The sequence below is a fragment of the Nomia melanderi genome, chromosome 12, assembly GCF_051020985.1.
Source record: "Nomia melanderi isolate GNS246 chromosome 12, iyNomMela1, whole genome shotgun sequence".
Classification (NCBI taxonomy): Eukaryota; Metazoa; Arthropoda; class Insecta; order Hymenoptera; family Halictidae; genus Nomia; species Nomia melanderi.
Window position 1 is genome coordinate 4,223,377 of NC_135010.1, and position 17,678 is coordinate 4,241,054.

Below are 17,678 nucleotides of genomic sequence, written 5' to 3' on the forward strand. Positions count from 1 at the left end.
AAAAATGTTTATTTTTAATAATATTTTCTTAAATCTGTTATTTTGAAAACCATGTAAAAATGATATCGTGTAAATCAGAGACATTTTACTTTTATTTTACACTGAAATAAATGAATTGAAATAAATATGTAACTGACTAAATTATGCACATTTTAGTTTGTTTTTGATTTACAGGGTTTTACATACAAAAATCCACGGTATTCTGACGAACCTAAATATCAATTCTTAATAATTGTTTCAATCTTTATTTTCGAGTTCGTTTCAAGCTTTGCTTTCGAGTTGTCAACAATTTTTCTCATAAACATCGTTTCTATCTAAAAGAAAGCTGTATGCATAATTTCAACCCAGTCGAATTTGATAGGACTTAGGAAATACACCTGGGTTAATATATTAAAATTTAATTTAATCTTATTTATATTTACTTAATTAATATCGATATATTAATATTATTAAAGTTACTTAGGTTTACCATTTTAAACCACTAACTGATTTTGCTAGTTACCTGCAGATGGCGATGTATGTATAATCATAAGAAGAAATTTGAACTGACTATTAAATCAATGAAATTGTCTATTATTCATCAGTTACGAATTATCAAACTATATATAAATAAAAAATTATGTTTCCTCAAAATTGTTATATTCTTTTTTACAAATATTGATTCATGCTATGTGTTCGACTGATCTCTTGATTTTACGTATTCTGTAAATCTTACGCATTTTGTTTTTAGTTGTATTTAATAAATCAGAAAAAATGTGGATATGTAAAATGTGGGCAGATAAAGCTTAAGCATATAATTAAATTTATATATACTTATGTATATTTATATATTACTATTATTATTGAAGTTTTTGTAATACAAGAACTCTACATAAAAAAAAAGGTAGAAAGGGTCATCGATTTTGAATATCCTAGAAACAACTATAAACATTAAAACAAATTGTTTAAAATAATTTGTTTACGAATAGGTTTGTATTCATTTTTTACTTGTTATTTATTTCTAAATAATTTATTCGTGAAACTACAGAGTAATGAAAACTTCTATTTACTATTAGAACTAATTTGTATTAGAGTTTTAGCCTTCTACTAGTTCATAAATTTTCATCTGTCACTCAGAGACACGTTACGTGTATGTAACTTTTAACCTCTATCTTTCGGGAAGAATAAGTAAAAATATTTTTTAAACTGATTTATAGGAAAAATTAGTATTTTTTATTTTCAACGATGGACCATAATAGTATTCAATTGATGGAAGATGTTACATTAGATGGAAAAAGTAATGGAAAAAATATCACGTAAGTTAATACATAACCGTCTATACATTAAAACAAAAATGTAACGCAAAATAAAGGCTAGTAGTTTTTATTGATTGTTATATAATTATGCGCATAATATTGATTTTATAATATGATTTAAAAGAAATAAATTCATTTTTTAATAGGAATGTGTTGAACAAGAATAAGTGTAAAAATGAAAATCCTTGTATCTCTAGCAAACTTAAAGTCGAGTTACAAATGTTAAGAATATCTGAAGAATCTGAACGACAACTTTATGATACTTTAAAACATATTTATGGGCCTGTATGTAAAACAGATATTTTTATCAATTTAGTACATTATGTTTTATTTTATAAGATGTATTGGAATTTTATAATATGAATTTTTAACAGAGTTTCAAGCTTTCTGATATATCAGAATTTGAAAATAAAAAATCAAATTTGGACAAACAGTATTGGGTGGAAAGGGGTAACTTAGTTATTAAAGGAATAGTAGATTATTCTTCTAAAGATATTACACCTAAAACTGAAGAACAAATTACTAGACAATTTGCAATAGCTAAGTTGGAAAGTTATGGGTAAATATTAAAAGTATAAATTAAAGTATCGAATAGTGTTAATACAAATTATAATCAATCATATTATTTTTAGGTTTCATCAATCACATTGTATCGAAGCATTAATACATACAGAAGGAGATATGGGGAAAGCATTGGAAATATTATTCTTTAAGTACTATAATGTTGAAAATTTAAAAAATAAAGTGTCTAATGGTGTTGATACAACAGATTTTCTAGAAAGGCGACAAGACGAAAAAGAGGCACTTGAATCTATTTATGAAAATATGTTTATAGAAAAAATAAAAAACCAAATCTGGACTGTACAAGTTAATCTTGAATATTTAGTAAGAAATGACGAAGTAGAACAAGAAATAAGAAAGATAAAACTACAACAGGAGAAAGCAAAAGAAAAAGAAGTTTGCAGATTATTTATTCATAAGAAATGTAGATTTGGAAATAAGTGCAGATTTTTACATCAACAACCGCAAGTACTCAAAATACCTGAGAGAGAGGATCCACAGTTTACGTTAGAAATAAGATTTCCTGAAGGTATTACATGAACTCAAATAAATCATGTGATTGAAATATAAAATTTGTGTAACGTTCTACTGTTAAAAGGTACTGTATTTTTACATTTCATTAGGTTGTAAATACCCGTACGAACCGCCATTTTTCTACTTTTATAAAAATAATGGTACTTTTTCAAGTATACATTGTTTAAGAATAAGTAGAAGATTGTATAACGAAGCATTATCGTTAGCTGAAGATGGAGTTCCATCTATTTTTTCTATAATATCTCTTTTGCAAAATGAATATGATATGAAAACATATTTAGCAGAAAATAGAGAACAATTTCTAGATCAAAATGATCTGCTCTTTCCAAAATTATTAGAAACTGAAGATGAAAATCGTGCTACACATCATGAATTGGGATCTATTAATAGGAGGAATAGAAACAAAATTACATCGGAGGAGATATTAAAAACGAATGACCTGATTCGTGAAAATTTCAAAGAAAAACAAGAAAATCATAAGTATAAAAGAATGAAAGAAATTAGAAGAAAACTGCCAGCATGGTCTAAGATGGATAATATTTTAGAAACAATACATGAACATCAAGTTACCATAATTTCAGGTGAAACAGGATGTGGTAAAAGTACACAGGTAATTAAAAATATTTGTAATACGTTTTAATTTAAAACTGTTTTTTTATATTAATCATATTTTAGGTGCCACAATTTTTATTGGATGATTGGATGCTTAATAAATCCAAATCAAAAGAACATATTAATATAATATGTACACAACCTCGAAGAATTAGTGCAGTAGGAGTAGCAGAAAGAGTTGCATCAGAAAGAGATGAACGTGTAGGTGACACAGTGGGATACCAAATACGATTGGAAAGTAAAATGTCTAACAAAACTAGATTAACATTTTGCACAACTGGAATTTTACTACAAAGATTTTCTATGAATCCAGAGTTGACGGATGTGACTCATGTCATTGTTGATGAAGTCCATGAAAGAAGCGCAGAGAGGTTAGTTAATTATTCTGTTAATTTGTTTATCTTATTTAAACATTACAATTTTTCGTCTAGTGACTTCCTATTGATGCTCCTAAAGGAATTATTATGTAAAAGATCAAACCTGAAAATAATACTTATGAGTGCAACACTTAAAGCAGAGGCCTTTTCCTCATACTTTAGAGAAGCTCCTATTTTATATATTCCAGGAAAAACGTTCCCTGTAGAGCAAATCTTTTTGGAAGATATATTTGAATGGACAAATTATATACTCGAAGAAAATTCGAAATTTACGCGCAAGATTAGAGGTGACTGGGAACAGTTACAAATAGACCTTGAAACTGCAGAAGTTGAAGGTGTTTCCGCTGCTGCAGTTAGAGAATCAATTCAGGATGAGAATTTAACATTAATGCAAATTGTCAGTAGATATCATGATTATAGTAAACAAACGCATAAAAACTTGTATGTTATGGATCATGATAAAATTAATTTCGATCTTATAGAAACAATATTAGAATGGATTGCATTTGGATCTCATGACTATCCGAGAACAGGATCTATTTTAGTTAGTATATTTTATCACTTTGTGAAAATATGTAAATTGTATAACTCTATTTGGTACTTAAATTTCAGGTATTTTTACCAGGATTTGCTGAAATTATTACATTAAAAAATCAGTTGAACGATAATAAGAATCTTTCGCCAAGGACTGGAAAATTTATTGTTGTCCCATTACATTCAAGTTTATCTAGCGAAGAGCAGAATTTGGTGTTTAAAAAAACTGGAGACATTCGAAAAATTGTGCTAAGCACCAATTTAGCAGAAACATCTATCACTATAGACGATTGTGTTTTTGTGATTGATAGTGGAAAAATGAAAGAAACTAGATTTAATTCTAATCAAAATATGGAAAGTTTGGAAACATGTTGGGTATCACAAGCAAATGCATTGCAGAGGAAAGGTCGTGCTGGACGTGTAATGGCAGGAGTATGCATTCATTTATACACTTCATATAAGTATGTATAATTGTTTTCATTTTAATTAATATCTTGCAGACTGTAATAATAAAAATCTAATACATTTTATTTTTCTAGATTTAAATATCATTTTTCAGCACAACCAGTGCCTGAAATATTAAGAATACCTTTAGAACCCTTACTTTTACGTATTCAAATATTACATAAAGGCATGGAAATAGATTCGCATAAAGTTTTAGGTAATAGTACTAGGTTTATCTATTCCATGTTCTCTTTACACAGATCTCAACATGAAAATTACAATGTCCTTTTAGACAAACTTTTAGAACCGCCATCAGTTTCAAATGTTCATAGCGCTATCAAACGTTTACAAGATGTTGGAGCATTTAATTCTGAATGTACATTAACTCCTTTGGGCCATCATCTCGCTGCACTGCCTGTAGATGTTCGAATTGGAAAACTAATATTGTTTGGAGCAATCTTTTGTTGCCTTGATTCTGCGCTTACCATTGCAGCTTGTTTGTCTCATAAAACTCCATTCACTGTACCTTTTGAAAGGCGGCACGAAGTAGATGCCAAAAAAGAATTTTGTACAGCCAATTCTGATCACTTAACTGTTCTTAAAGTGTACAAGGTAAATATTCAAATAAATATTGATAATATAATAAAAGGTGTAATTTAACACTAAACGTACCGACAGTTTGTACATATACCCACCATAACTAATCGAATAACTAGTTATAAAATAAAAGTAAACAAGTTAAACGATAAATATTTCTTATCAGAAATAGAAACAAAAGGAAAGACAAAAATTGAAAAACTATAATTAATCAGACAATATAGAAGTTAAATTGAATGTTAAATGAACGAAGAAATACGGAGAATTTTAAATCAAATTTGAAAATCGGTCATTTGACTGTTTGTGGTACGTTTAGTATTAAATGGATAGTAATATGAACAAAATATTTACATTTTTTTCTTTTTATTTAATAGAAATGGTTGGAAGCATGTGCTCATAGTAACATTGCAGGACAAGTTTTTGCCAATGAAAACTACTTATCTGTGCGCACATTGTGCACTTTAGCAGACATAAAATACCAATTTTTAGAATTATTAGTATCAATTGGTTTCGTTCCCACTAATTTACCTAAACGACAACCAAATGTTGATAGAGTCCTAGAAATAACTGGATTTGAACTGAATGTCAATAATGATAATTACAAACTTCTCCAAGGCTTGATTTGCGCTGCTCTTTATCCTAATGTTGTAAAAGTTTTTACACCAGAAAAGTCCTTTCAAGTACAATCTGCTGGAGCAATTCCAATGCAACCTAAGCCAGAGGAATTGAAATTCCAAACAAAATGTGATGGCTTCGTTAGTATCCATCCGTCGTCCGTTAACTTCCACGTTGGTTATTTCCCCAGTCCATATTTAGTATTTCAAGAAAAAATTAAAACGAGTAAAGTATTTATCAAAGAAGTCACGATGGTGCCAATTTTATTATTGATTTTATTTTCTGGTTATGATTTGAACATAGAACTACATAATGGATTATCTATTGTATCGTTAGAAGATGGTTGGATTTTGTTCAGTGTTGAGTCGCATAAGGTAAGATTATCAATAGTTTCTAAATATTTATAAAAAGAAGACTGCAATTTCGAAACTGTGTAAATATTGTTTAGGTTGGTCAACTTTTACAACGAATGAGGAAAGAATTAGTGAAATTATTGGAAGAAAAAATGAAGGATCCACTTTTAAATCTTTTAAATCATCAAAATGGAAGAAAAATTATACAAACCATTGTACATGTAGTAACAAAAGACTAAAACAAAATTTTAATTGTTTTAACACAAGTACTGCATTAAATTTTGCAGAAAATGAAGATATGTTGTTTTACTAATATGGAATGAAGTGACTACAATTTTTTCAACTAAAAATTTAAATAAATATCGATTTGTTTTCATTATGCGAAGTGTTATTATTTACAAGTGTTGTTATCATTAGCAATTCTAAAAAATAATTTTATAATATTTGAAAAAAATAAATGTATAAAAGTGTTAAGGAAACGGTACGATATCGTCTACGCATGCGTATTGATAGAATTCAATCGACACCCGGTGATACACGTGCTAGCATTGGGAAATGTTTATCTATTCTACACGAAATTACGTATAAGAAAAATATTTTATTTTACAATTACTAATGGTATTCGTTTATTTCAAAATGAAAATTACATATAATAAGTGTTATTATTGAACAATCTCATTTATCGAAGAAATCCGTAAAAATTACAATGGAAACAGATGAGGTTATAACAGAAAAAATTGCAAAAGACTCATGCAATAAATCCAATGAACAAGTGTTAAATAATGAAGAAAACAATAGCGCCTCGCTTATTATTGAAAATGTATTAACGTCACAAAGCGGGGAAATAAAAAATAATGCTTTTAAAACAGATCAAATTACAAACAATTGTGAAATGTCTTTAATTGAAAAAAATGTGACCGCACAACATTGCGGTTACAATGATAAAGATGATACAAATAATCAACAAAAAGAATCGTTTAATAAACTAAGTGTAAATAATAATGAACGAACTAACAACAGTGACAACAACAAAGAAGTTACAAATAATCTCGCAATTGAAAATTTGAAACAAAAAAATGTTGACATTTCTGTTATACATGAGAAAAGTAATGGTATAAAATATATTTATTATACATATTATGTCTACAATTTTTAATTAAAAGATTATTGAAATTTACTATTCTCTTTTGACAGGAAATGATAAACTATCTTCCCTTACGAGTATAGCTATTGAATATGAGAATTCTGATTCAGAAACAGAAAGTACTTTAGATCTTAACAAACAAAAGAATGATATAACTACTGTCGCAAAAGAAATGCAGACGCAACCTTATAGAATTATTAATAATGAATCATCTAGCGAAGAAAGCGATGATGATTCTAGTAGCAATACAGATTGTTTAGTGATTATTGAATCAAATGACTCAGATAGCGATGATAGCACAAATAAGTAAATTATTAAATTTTTTTGATTCAACGTCTACGAAATTTGAGATTATATTTAAGTTTTATGTTTTCAGACGAAATAAAGGACGCAACGCAAAGGAGCAAAAAAATAATGAAATGAAAAGTGAATTAGATGATTTACCACCTATTGAAGATTTAAAAATTAGTGTGCCTGAAGTACTATGTGATCCGTTTGGAGAAGTATTTAAATTTTAAATTTATTTTTCAATGCTGTATTTGATATAAATTAATATAATGTGTGGAATAAAATATTTTAGGTTGCATGGATGGTAGAACAATTAGTAGTTGTTCAACCCAAGCCCGGTAAACCCACATTAAATTTAGATACAATTTTATTTGTTGATAAAGGGAAAAGGGCGTTAGGTAAAATATTTGATGTTTTTGGACAAGTGAAAGAACCACATTACTGTGTAAGGTTCAATAGTTCGAAACATATTCAAGAATGTGATATTAAAATAGGAATGACTGTTTACTACTGTCCAAATACAGAGTATACATCTTTAGTATTTCTACATGAGTTAATGAAGTAAGACCACACATAATTATGTTATTCCATTTAAATAGTTAATGGCTTTATTTAATAATATTGTGTAATACTTAATAATGTGTATATAACTACTTTAGAATTAAAGGCATAGATGCAAATGCAGATGAACCTCCAGAATTTTCTGATGACGAGGAAGAACGAGCTTATTATGAAAAATTAAAACAAGCGAAACAAGCTTCTATGATGAATGAAGATGTACCATTTAAACGAAAACGTGCTTCAAGTAAGTTCTTTTATACAATATTATTGATTAATTAATATAAATAATTCTGATACTTTTAGGTCCAAACTCTAGTTGGCAATCAAATCATCCTTGGAACAGAAATAAGCAAAAAAATAGAAAAGGATATTATCCACGAGGAGATCCGAGACAGTTTTCTTCTGCGCAAGGTGGGAATCAATTACCGAATTTGTGGGTACTTGGTCAAAGTAATTGGCCAAACGCACCAGGAACTTTACGTCCAGATAGTGGTGAATCATATGGATATGGGATGTATCCATCTCTATTGCAGTCAATGCAATATGTAAACTCTACTATGAATAATGTAAATCAGAACTTTTATAGTTCACATAACTATTATAACGAAGATGGAACAACAGTACCCTTAAATCCCAGAATTCCTTACAACACATCTCCAAGAGTTCATCAAGAACATTTACTTTTCCAAAATCAATCAAATTCATCTCCAAATTTAAGATTTCGAAATCCCAATATGACTTGGCAACCGCAAATGTCACAAAATTCGGAAACTGTAAATGCACCATGGATATCTTTACCACCACCGCCGCCACCTCCACCCCCTCCATCTTCACCGCCTTCATCACCAGGAACAAATTAAAAATTTTCAATGTTACTAATTCTATCACAAAAATACATGTAAGAAAATAATTTGGTATCTTTATTTAGGATACACTTTTACAATGTATATTTTAATGTACAAATACTATATTATAAATACAATACAAAGAACTACATGTATATCAAAATATTAATTAAAAATGTGTACATTATATAAATTGCCTGTACATTCCTAATTGATAGAATATTTGAAATATAATAAGATTTATTTAATACAATATTCTCTAATTTATGAAGAATTATTATTAAAGACAAGGATATTTTAAAGTTCTAAAATATAAATTTAACTTGTGAAAGCAACTTATATATAACATAATTTGTAAATTATTCCTTCAAAAATTTGTCCTCTTTATAAGCATTTATATGTGGTTGTTGCAACTGTTCTTCAGCTACACTAATATCATTATTTATTGCTTTAATCAATTCCCCTGAAATAATAAAAGCAGACATTATTGAACATAAAATTTCATTAATAACATTTATAGAGATAAAAGATAAATAGTAAATTAACCTTCGGAAGTGAAATCCTGTTCTGGTCGTATATAACCCGCGAAAATTACTTTAATTTGTTTCCCATAAAAGTCATTTTCGAATTTATGAAGTAGGTGAACTTCCTATAAAAATATTTTCTATGTAATGTTAAAATTATTTAATATTTAAATAATTATTAGTTTATTGTATTTTTCCAAATTCCTACCACTGTCTTCTTTTCATTTTTGTAAAATGGATTCCATCCAATACTTGCAACCATTTTATAAATTTTTCCGTCTATAGAAGCCCATCCGAAATAGACTCCAGTGTTAAGATCGCTAGGTAAAGAATCAACAACCTTATCTTCGAGATTTGCTACAAACAATGATGTTGTTATGTAATTATTCATTGCATTTTTAAACAAATTCATACGTTACTATTATTTGTATTAAAAAATATACCGTTCCTTTTATCTACGATGTATATTATTAAATTTTGTTACGAAATACTTTAATTGCAAAAACTTTCATTTTAGAAAATTGTGAAATACTATATGATAAATGAACGATACAGAACAATATTACTTTTTATATTTTCCCGCCATCTACACACTAAAATGATTACGTTAGTTATATACAAGATTCCTGTACTATCTTTTGGAATATTAAATCAATTTTAAATTGTAGGTATTGTTCCGTAAAGCGCCTTTTGTCGATTAATATAAAATTTTAAGATGATGGAAGGGATGTATACATCATGTTTCTATAGACAGAATTTTATTGTACAAGTTTTACTGAATATACTGTGTAAAAGTTTTTCGTTAATATCCTAGAAATTAATAAATGCTCGAAACTAAAATTGTATATTTTGGATCCTCTTTTCTTCGTGTCTATTTCTTAAAAACTTCATATTGACCGGCGAAAGACGTTTTTCGGAACAACTTAAATTTTTCATTAATTGCTGTACTTCATGAATTAATGAATATAATTTAAATTTCTAAACCTACCCGTTGGTATACCTAAAGCTTTGGAACCTCTACCGAAACCTCTTACCACTAAACTAGATAAAAAATACGGGAAGTTTTTGGTACCCATGATGTTTCTCACTATCACGTCTAGCTTTTAACTGTCGACGTAAGATTGTTATGTACTTCATTTTATATAGTGTTAGAAGAAGATAAAATGTTCAAAATGTGACGTGGCATAAATAAATCAATCAATCCTTGTCATACTGTTAAAGTGTATTTACGTATGAAATGTATCCATGTTAAAGGTTATTATCTTTTAATTTTTATTTTATTTGTGTCCTATTTTAGAATAAACTCGATTGTAATAAATTTATAACAATATTCTATGTCTCTTATACAGTTACATTTATTACTTCTTTTTATTTCTAATAAAATTTTTATTATATTTATGTTTTAAATAATTGTATTAATTTTAAATTCATTTTAGAAGAATAGACTTTAACAAATGATACAATTTTTAATATTAATTTAATTTTTAAAAATAAAACAAACATTTAAATTAATTAATAATTAAAATCCTGATTTTTTTCAGATGCATATCATAAGTAGTAAAGAATACAAATTTAATAAGTAACACATAACACGTGAATAATTTATACATTTATTGACACATGATAACTTTGTTATATATAACAATTTTTCTTAGTAAAAATATAGTGTCTTAGAAATTTTATAAGTGTGTTGATCTTAGAATTAATATGTTCAAAATACATTTTGATGGAATGCAAATTAACGAGGACACATGGCGTGTCTTCCACCATCTACGGGTAAAGTTGCACCTGTAATGAAACTAGCATCATCACTTGCTAGAAATGCGATTGTTTTTGCAACTTCTGTAACATCTCCTGGTCTACCCAGTGGATGAGTGTCTTTACTGTGGTCAAAAAATGTCTCTAATTGTTCCTCTTTCATTCCACTTCTTCTATGAAGATTTGTTACTACAACACCAGGATTTACAGCATTCACTCGTACCTATACATAAAAAAATTGATGAAACTCAAATGAAAACACCAATATTCTTTATAATTGTATCTGTATATTATACATATAATACGTACTTGTTTATCTGCAAGTTCAAGGGCAACACATTTTGTGAACTGATCAATTGCTGCTTTACTCATACAATACGATAAAACACCTGGGAATCCTCTTAACCCACAAACACTTGATATATTTACAATATTACCCTTAGTTTTAATTATGTGAGGAACAGCTAACATTGTTAAATTGTATATTGATCGTACATTTATATTGAATACCCTGTAAGGTTATACATTTTAATATTTCTCTTTTCTTACATAATTTAATATTTATAGATGTTTCATTTATACCTATCGTATTGCTCTAATGATGTATTTTCTATGCCTCCACTTTCTAATACACCAGCATTATTAACCAAAACATCTAATCTGCCGTAATGCTTAATAGTAGCTTCAATAATATTTTTTACATCAACTTCGTTAGTTAATTCTCCAGTTACAATAAGTGGTTTGTTCGGTTTGCATTTTTCAGCAACCGCATTTAAATTTTCTAAATTACGACCTGTTAACAACAGTGATGCTCCAAGCTGAGAGAAATGTACAGCTGCTGCTGCTCCAATACCAGAGCTAGCTCCTGTTATTAACACAACTTTTCCTGAGAAAGCCATCTGAAAAAAGATATAACACTTTTTTAAATTATTAACTTTCAACTTAATTTACAAAAAAAAACTACTGATATATCCTGTTTCAATACTAAAGAAAAAGATATAAGCATATAATATAAATATAATATATATTAACGGATCAAAATAAGTAAAAATTGACGGTGTTTTTCTTAATGTACTATGTAATTAAATATTTTTCGATACTAGAATAATTGCGGTATAAAGTACCAACCGTGTGTTACTCTTTTTAAATATTTAGAGAAAGTACGCTTAATCTTTACACCTTCTTGAGTTCTTTGTAGTCAATAATAATTTTGCTTCGTTAAATCGATTCGGGTTCCCTCTTTCCGGTTGAAATTATAAATGAAGAATACTGTATTGGTCGTCTGTCATTTATACCCAGACTTTGCTATTACGAATCAACTATAGGAAGAGTGAAGGTTACACAAGACTGTCAGATAAAACATCAATTTGGATGTCAAATGTTGATAATATATGTATAAAAATAAATAAAAATAAAAAAGGTACAGATTCTTAATTTTACAGATTTTTGTTTGTTTAAAAACTATAGATAAAAGATAGTATCTTGCGATAAGAAAAAATTATATTATCTAAATTTATCAGAACGGAAATTTACAAGTTGTAGAATCGTTCGATGAAGATTGCCCTTTGCTTAGAAATACCGTTCCACCACTACGATTACATAAAACGTATCCGTGTGAAAGTCGCTGCTTTCAAGCCTGATCAGCGAGTCAAAGTGGTAACACGTGCGTTGCTCGGTCGGTAATCTTTACCGGCAATATACATCAATTCAAAAAAACTTGGCCAAACTACCACAGATGCATAAGAGTTCCTAGGAACACCATCAATTATATTTATCCAATTGAGAAGCAGGACATGCCTAAGCACTTTCATGTATCTATGGTGAAGTTGGTAAGTTTTTTTGAACCTACCTGTATACGTATTTTACGTGGAGGTCGACCAAAAGGGAATCCAGCCTCCCGTAATCGACTACGCACGGTACTTGGACACACTTGCAAATCAAGATTTGCTGCAACGCTCGATGCACTTTGAGAAGGATTTTGATTCATTTCTCTAATTATAGCATGATCTTCTTGAGTTGTAGTTTTACGCGCCCTTCCTGCATTATAAAGTCGCCTATCTACAAGGCCCTCTTCGCCTTTTTCACGGTAACTTTTTATGTATTTTCTGACAGTTCTTTCACTGCACTTCATAATAGTCGCGATATTTGTGCTGGGAAAACCAGCCTTATAAAGGCCAATTATTTGGCCTTTTATTGCGGCACGTTTTTGCCGCACAACTTCCATTTTGCGAAAATGGAAAAATAGCTCAGAAATAGCGTTCCACCACTACAAATGCACAAAACATGTTGGTGAGGGACGATTCTTCATATCGTAGAGGGCAGCATGATACTACCCGCAGTTTGAATGGTTCTTAACCTATTTCGGTTCTTTATTAGTATATTTTACTTGACTACTTAACTATAAAGATGAAGATTTATATCTCATTTTTAAAATACCTTAACTATAAGATCCTTTTTCCTTATAGATGCATTTATTGCATCTTAATTGTGGAATAATATTTTCAATTACATATATACAATAATATTTAAAAACGTTGGTATAAATTTTGTAAAACATATACGTATAAGCAATAAATGTATAAAATTTAAATAACTTATCTAAGTTGTTAATTTTATTTGTTCTAGTTCATTTACTATTGTATTTAAAGATTCTTCGCTCTCTTGTAAATATGTTTGAATTTTCTCATTTTTCCAATCATGATCTTTAACTTTTTTTACAACTCCTTGAAGAGATAGTTTTGCACTTGCTAACAATGTGCGTTTTTTCTTAACATCACAATTGGAAGCACAACGTAGATACATTTCTGCTAATAGACAACATAATTGCAGTACATTCTCCGTAGATTCTTCTTGTTTAAACCATGTGGTATCTGAAACAGCAGCACGATGAGCTTGCTGCAAGTACTGTGCTGCTTTTTCATTGTCAATATCTGTGTTTTTAAGAGCTGTAAGCTGTCCATACATTCTCCAGATGTGGGAATTATTGAGTAAAAGAGAACTAATTCTTCCAAACAACTCTAAAGCTTTTGAAAGCAATCTTTGCGCAGGATTTCCATCAAAGTCATTTACATTATTCAATATAGCGCGAGTTAATATATCAAGGACTTGAATATCTAAATGATTATTTTTGAGATCCAAAATACGGTGATAACAATGAATTACCTGCAAAAGTTATAAATTGATGTTGACATAAACTTTAGAGTAATTCCTCTAGTATTATCTGTTGTGTACATACTTCTGAGAAATGCCCTAAGTCTATACTAACGACCATTAGATTATCCCAAACTTGCCAACGGTCATAGTTGCATTTTATAGCATCCTGGAGAGATTTCCACGCTCTTCCTTTATCGCCTAATTTTATGTAAGCTTTTGCCAAGTTGTTCCAAGCCTCAAATGTCTGTAATCAATGTGTAGAATATGTAAATACATGATACTTAATCAACACTTTACAAATACAATTAAGTAATACAAACTGATTGTTCTAAAGCACAGTAACGCCTGTATGCTGTGGCTGCTAATTTCCAATCTTCTACTTGTAAAGCTGCAAATCCAAGCCTTATCCAAACACTTTCTTGAATGTTATTTAATTCTACTGATAATTTTAAATGTGGTATAGCCTCCATGTACTAAAAATTAAAAATGTCTATGTATGTGTTATACATCAAAGTTTAGTTTTTACAATGATTATTTGTAAACCAACATCTTTTTTTGCAAAATAAAATAGTCCCCAGTGTCTTTGAGTGCGACTACTTTTTTCGTTTGATAATTTCCATGCTGTTTCGTAATGATTAGTGTCTTGAGTTGCATCACCCAACAAACACCATAATTGAACTGTGGGTTTCTTAGATATTTCTTGACGAATAACTTCTGCTGCCTAGAAATATTCGAAACACATTTGTAAAATGGAATATAAATAAGTATAATATTAAAAAATTGTTTAAATATACTTTATGCTTCAATTCCAACATATTGTAACATGAAATGACTTCTTCCCATAATTCAAGCTTTAAGAAAACATCTAGAGCTCCTTTTATCATCCCAAGATTCATCATGATATGTGCCCATGTTTGTTCAAACATCCAAATAGGTCTAAGTCCACTTGCAAAGAACATATCCATTCTATATGCAACAGGAACTATTGTATTTTTTAATTCTTGTATCAAGTATTCTAATTGCATCATCGATCGTTCAACAGCCCTCTTATCAGTAGATTCCAATGAACAACGATGGAAGAGAGAACTCATTTTTAAAGACCAATTTTTTGTATGATCTATTATAGCCTGTTACATAAATGTTTTTAGATACTCACAGGGTGAACTTATTAGCATTCATACTAATAATACTTACTGTTAGATAAGGTTTAATCTCTTCATCAGTTAACTTGTCCTTTGGCTGTGACAACTGCAATTGAATACTACCCAAAGTAAAATTTGTAAAACATATATCTCTTTTATAACTATTTTCTAAATAGTTCTACTATTATCTGATAAAATAATAAGGTATATTCTTACTGTTTTGCTAAAATGATTGCTTCTTCTATTGTTCCAAATTCAGTACCTTCTACATTTTCTGAAAATTCAGTGCGTTCTAGTCTAACGTCATCATTCAAGTCAAGAGACTTTGGTAAATTCTCGCAACATCTGGAAGGAAATTGATTCGTTCCTGCATCTATTCTTAAATGCAATTGAGCTTTATCTTCTTGTTGATGTTTTGTGCGTTTCCCTAAGACACCCTCCAGATTTAAATCCAATTTTGCTGTCTTTTGAGCTAGTTCAACATACTTTTCAGAATTCTGAGTTCGTTTATAATAAAAGTAAAATTGTGCTACTTCTATATAAAACAGTGCTTTGCAGTATTGATTCTCTAATAAAAATGATTCATTGATTTTTTCAATTAATTGTTCCATCTCATCAAATATCATGCCAGAGCTTTCATTTAAAACAAGTTGATGTAAAAGGTTTGTTCTTAATAACCACCATGTACAACTTATACAAGAATTTTGTAAAATTTCATTGGAAAATATTATCTTCGAAAAGTAAAGAAGCTCTGGCTTTTTCATATTTGTGTTACATTCATCATGTAAAGATAAATGTTCTAGAGCATTTTGTTCTTGACTTTTTAACCACTTAATATCTTCATCGGTTTGCGGGCCTGTCCAATTATATTGGACAAAATATAATAAAGAAGCTATACCCATACAAAGCCAGTAATCATGTGAGATTATTTCTTTTTCTATACCATTATGTATTAATTCGGAGATATTGTTAATACTGCATAACTCAATAAAATTTGAATCTAATGTATTATTTACGACATGAGCATATCGGCCGTTCATTACATTTTTTACATGCAATGGCAGTTCATAGTCTAAAATAAAACAATTTATAATGAGAAAAGTTTTCAAGTAAGCAAATGTTAGAATATAACCTAACATATCAAATTAGCATGTTTATACAATTTTAAATAATTTACTTACCTTGCTTGTGAATAAAATTTGTTAATAATAGAATTTCAACTTCTTCGTGCTGCATTTTGTTTCTATTTAAATTATCCATTGTTTCTAAGTGTCACTTAAAACCACGTGGAAAAACGTGCCTAGATATATCATTTACATTCGTCGATCGGTAACTAAGAAATACACAAGTGACGTGTGATATTTAAAAGAAATTTGTAATGTACAATTAAGATACTATAATAATATATTAGTATCAAGTATACGTTATAGTTACTATCTTTACTTTTAAAAATTCAAATTCAATTGGCTGTCTAAAGTTTCCGCAAATGAATGTTAGGCGTCCACTTCTCACCTTCCCGATAGGGGACCCTGAACTTCAAGGCTTTCCCGCTACTACTCGAGTCTATCTCGATTACTATATATAGAACTTGGAAAATTCCACCTCTTATTTCGGCGTCTAAGGTCTAGTTTTACCAGATGAACCTTTATTACGTAGAAGGGTTGTTAAGTACTTTTTGCTCTGAATTATAGAAAGCTTCACATTATAAACAACACATTAATGATTTATAAAACCTCAAAACTTTTTTAAGTAGGTAAAAACAAAAAATTAAGTCTATAAAATCATAATAAGGACCAATCATCATCTACTGTACGTACGCCTGCACCTATGTGAAGGGAGAACAATTACTACTTATCACGTTAACTGCCGCGCGTGTTTCCAACGAAATCTTCAGGCCAGGCGCGCCACTCTACCAAGCGTATTCTGCTTGGTACTCCCACCGATATTTTAGTAATGCTTTGATAGTTTACAAAACTGTAACAAAGAAGTATGTAAATATTAGAAGATTTAGAGAATTAATAGGGTTGCCTGAAAATACAATAAAACCTTGTCTTCAACGAAGTCAGTGTAATATGGTCGTTTGTAAAAATGATTTTGGAACAAGCATAAGGCACACATGCAAACTGTGTTATTCAGACAAAAGACGTCAAACAGACCGATCAAAGGCACGAGGGAATTTAAAGAAGACAACTTTTTGTCTAAATTGTCTTGACTAACCTCAGCCTTGTACAGAATGTTTCAAAATTTTACATTTTAAATAATTCTTTTAATAAACCCTTTTTGTATTACTTTTATAACAATTCAATAGTTTTATTACACTCTGTGAAATATCTTTTCAAAT

General features: G+C 29.2%; 5 protein-coding genes across 10 annotated transcripts; 2 read left to right on the forward strand and 3 right to left on the reverse strand.

The window, feature by feature from the left end:
• Window positions 1-550: 550 nt before the first annotated feature.
• LOC116426374 (putative ATP-dependent RNA helicase DHX57) lies at window positions 551-6,302 on the forward strand. Of its 3 annotated transcripts, none has more exons than XM_031975210.2 (13): window positions 551-968; window positions 1,197-1,295; window positions 1,442-1,580; window positions 1,670-1,854; window positions 1,928-2,385; window positions 2,480-3,000; window positions 3,066-3,373; window positions 3,434-3,923; window positions 3,992-4,374; window positions 4,453-4,574; window positions 4,650-4,969; window positions 5,329-5,943; window positions 6,018-6,302. In XM_031975210.2, exons 2-13 carry the CDS (start codon window positions 1,225-1,227, stop codon window positions 6,159-6,161), a joined length of 3,756 nt encoding a protein of 1,251 aa, XP_031831070.1. In that variant the 5' UTR covers window positions 551-968; window positions 1,197-1,224; the 3' UTR covers window positions 6,162-6,302. The 3 variants fall into 3 exon arrangements, with proteins under 3 accessions (XP_031831070.1, XP_031831069.1, XP_031831071.1); XM_031975211.2 differs by lacking the exon at window positions 551-968 and adding an exon at window positions 1,063-1,129; XM_031975209.2 differs by lacking the exon at window positions 551-968 and having other exon boundaries at window positions 1,010-1,295.
• A 115-nt stretch (window positions 6,303-6,417) lies between these two features.
• On the forward strand, window positions 6,418-8,918 carry LOC116426376 (uncharacterized). 2 transcript variants are annotated; one of them, XM_031975221.2, is made up of 6 exons: window positions 6,418-7,034; window positions 7,117-7,372; window positions 7,443-7,569; window positions 7,647-7,915; window positions 8,014-8,159; window positions 8,219-8,918. In XM_031975221.2, the coding sequence occupies exons 1-6, from the start codon at window positions 6,629-6,631 to the stop codon at window positions 8,773-8,775; spliced, it is 1,761 nt and encodes a 586-aa protein (XP_031831081.1). In that variant the 5' UTR covers window positions 6,418-6,628; the 3' UTR covers window positions 8,776-8,918. The 2 variants fall into 2 exon arrangements, with proteins under 2 accessions (XP_031831081.1, XP_031831082.1); XM_031975222.2 differs by having other exon boundaries at window positions 6,418-7,028.
• On the reverse strand, window positions 8,809-10,424 carry Rfk (Riboflavin kinase). The gene is made up of 4 exons (XM_031975231.2): window positions 10,273-10,424; window positions 9,493-9,641; window positions 9,307-9,409; window positions 8,809-9,223 (listed from the first exon to the last, which is right to left on the reverse strand). The coding sequence occupies exons 1-4, from the start codon at window positions 10,358-10,360 to the stop codon at window positions 9,120-9,122; spliced, it is 444 nt and encodes a 147-aa protein (XP_031831091.1). The 5' UTR covers window positions 10,361-10,424; the 3' UTR covers window positions 8,809-9,119.
• Window positions 10,425-10,878: 454 nt separating this feature from the next.
• LOC143174160 (3-oxoacyl-[acyl-carrier-protein] reductase FabG) lies at window positions 10,879-13,327 on the reverse strand. 3 transcript variants are annotated; one of them, XM_031975219.2, is made up of 5 exons: window positions 12,576-12,741; window positions 12,222-12,361; window positions 11,625-11,941; window positions 11,352-11,553; window positions 10,879-11,265 (listed from the first exon to the last, which is right to left on the reverse strand). In XM_031975219.2, exons 3-5 carry the CDS (start codon window positions 11,939-11,941, stop codon window positions 11,023-11,025), a joined length of 762 nt encoding a protein of 253 aa, XP_031831079.1. In that variant the 5' UTR covers window positions 12,222-12,361; window positions 12,576-12,741; the 3' UTR covers window positions 10,879-11,022. The 3 variants fall into 3 exon arrangements, with proteins under 3 accessions (XP_031831079.1, XP_031831075.1, XP_031831078.1); XM_031975215.2 differs by lacking the exons at window positions 12,222-12,361; window positions 12,576-12,741 and adding an exon at window positions 12,892-13,327; XM_031975218.2 differs by having other exon boundaries at window positions 12,171-12,627.
• A 239-nt stretch (window positions 13,328-13,566) lies between these two features.
• LOC116426375 (tetratricopeptide repeat protein 27-like) lies at window positions 13,567-16,918 on the reverse strand. The gene is made up of 9 exons (XM_031975212.2): window positions 16,781-16,918; window positions 16,519-16,670; window positions 15,554-16,409; window positions 15,390-15,456; window positions 14,990-15,322; window positions 14,743-14,916; window positions 14,516-14,668; window positions 14,278-14,439; window positions 13,567-14,204 (listed from the first exon to the last, which is right to left on the reverse strand). The coding sequence occupies exons 2-9, from the start codon at window positions 16,595-16,597 to the stop codon at window positions 13,641-13,643; spliced, it is 2,388 nt and encodes a 795-aa protein (XP_031831072.1). The 5' UTR covers window positions 16,598-16,670; window positions 16,781-16,918; the 3' UTR covers window positions 13,567-13,640.
• Window positions 16,919-17,678: the final 760 nt, after the last annotated feature.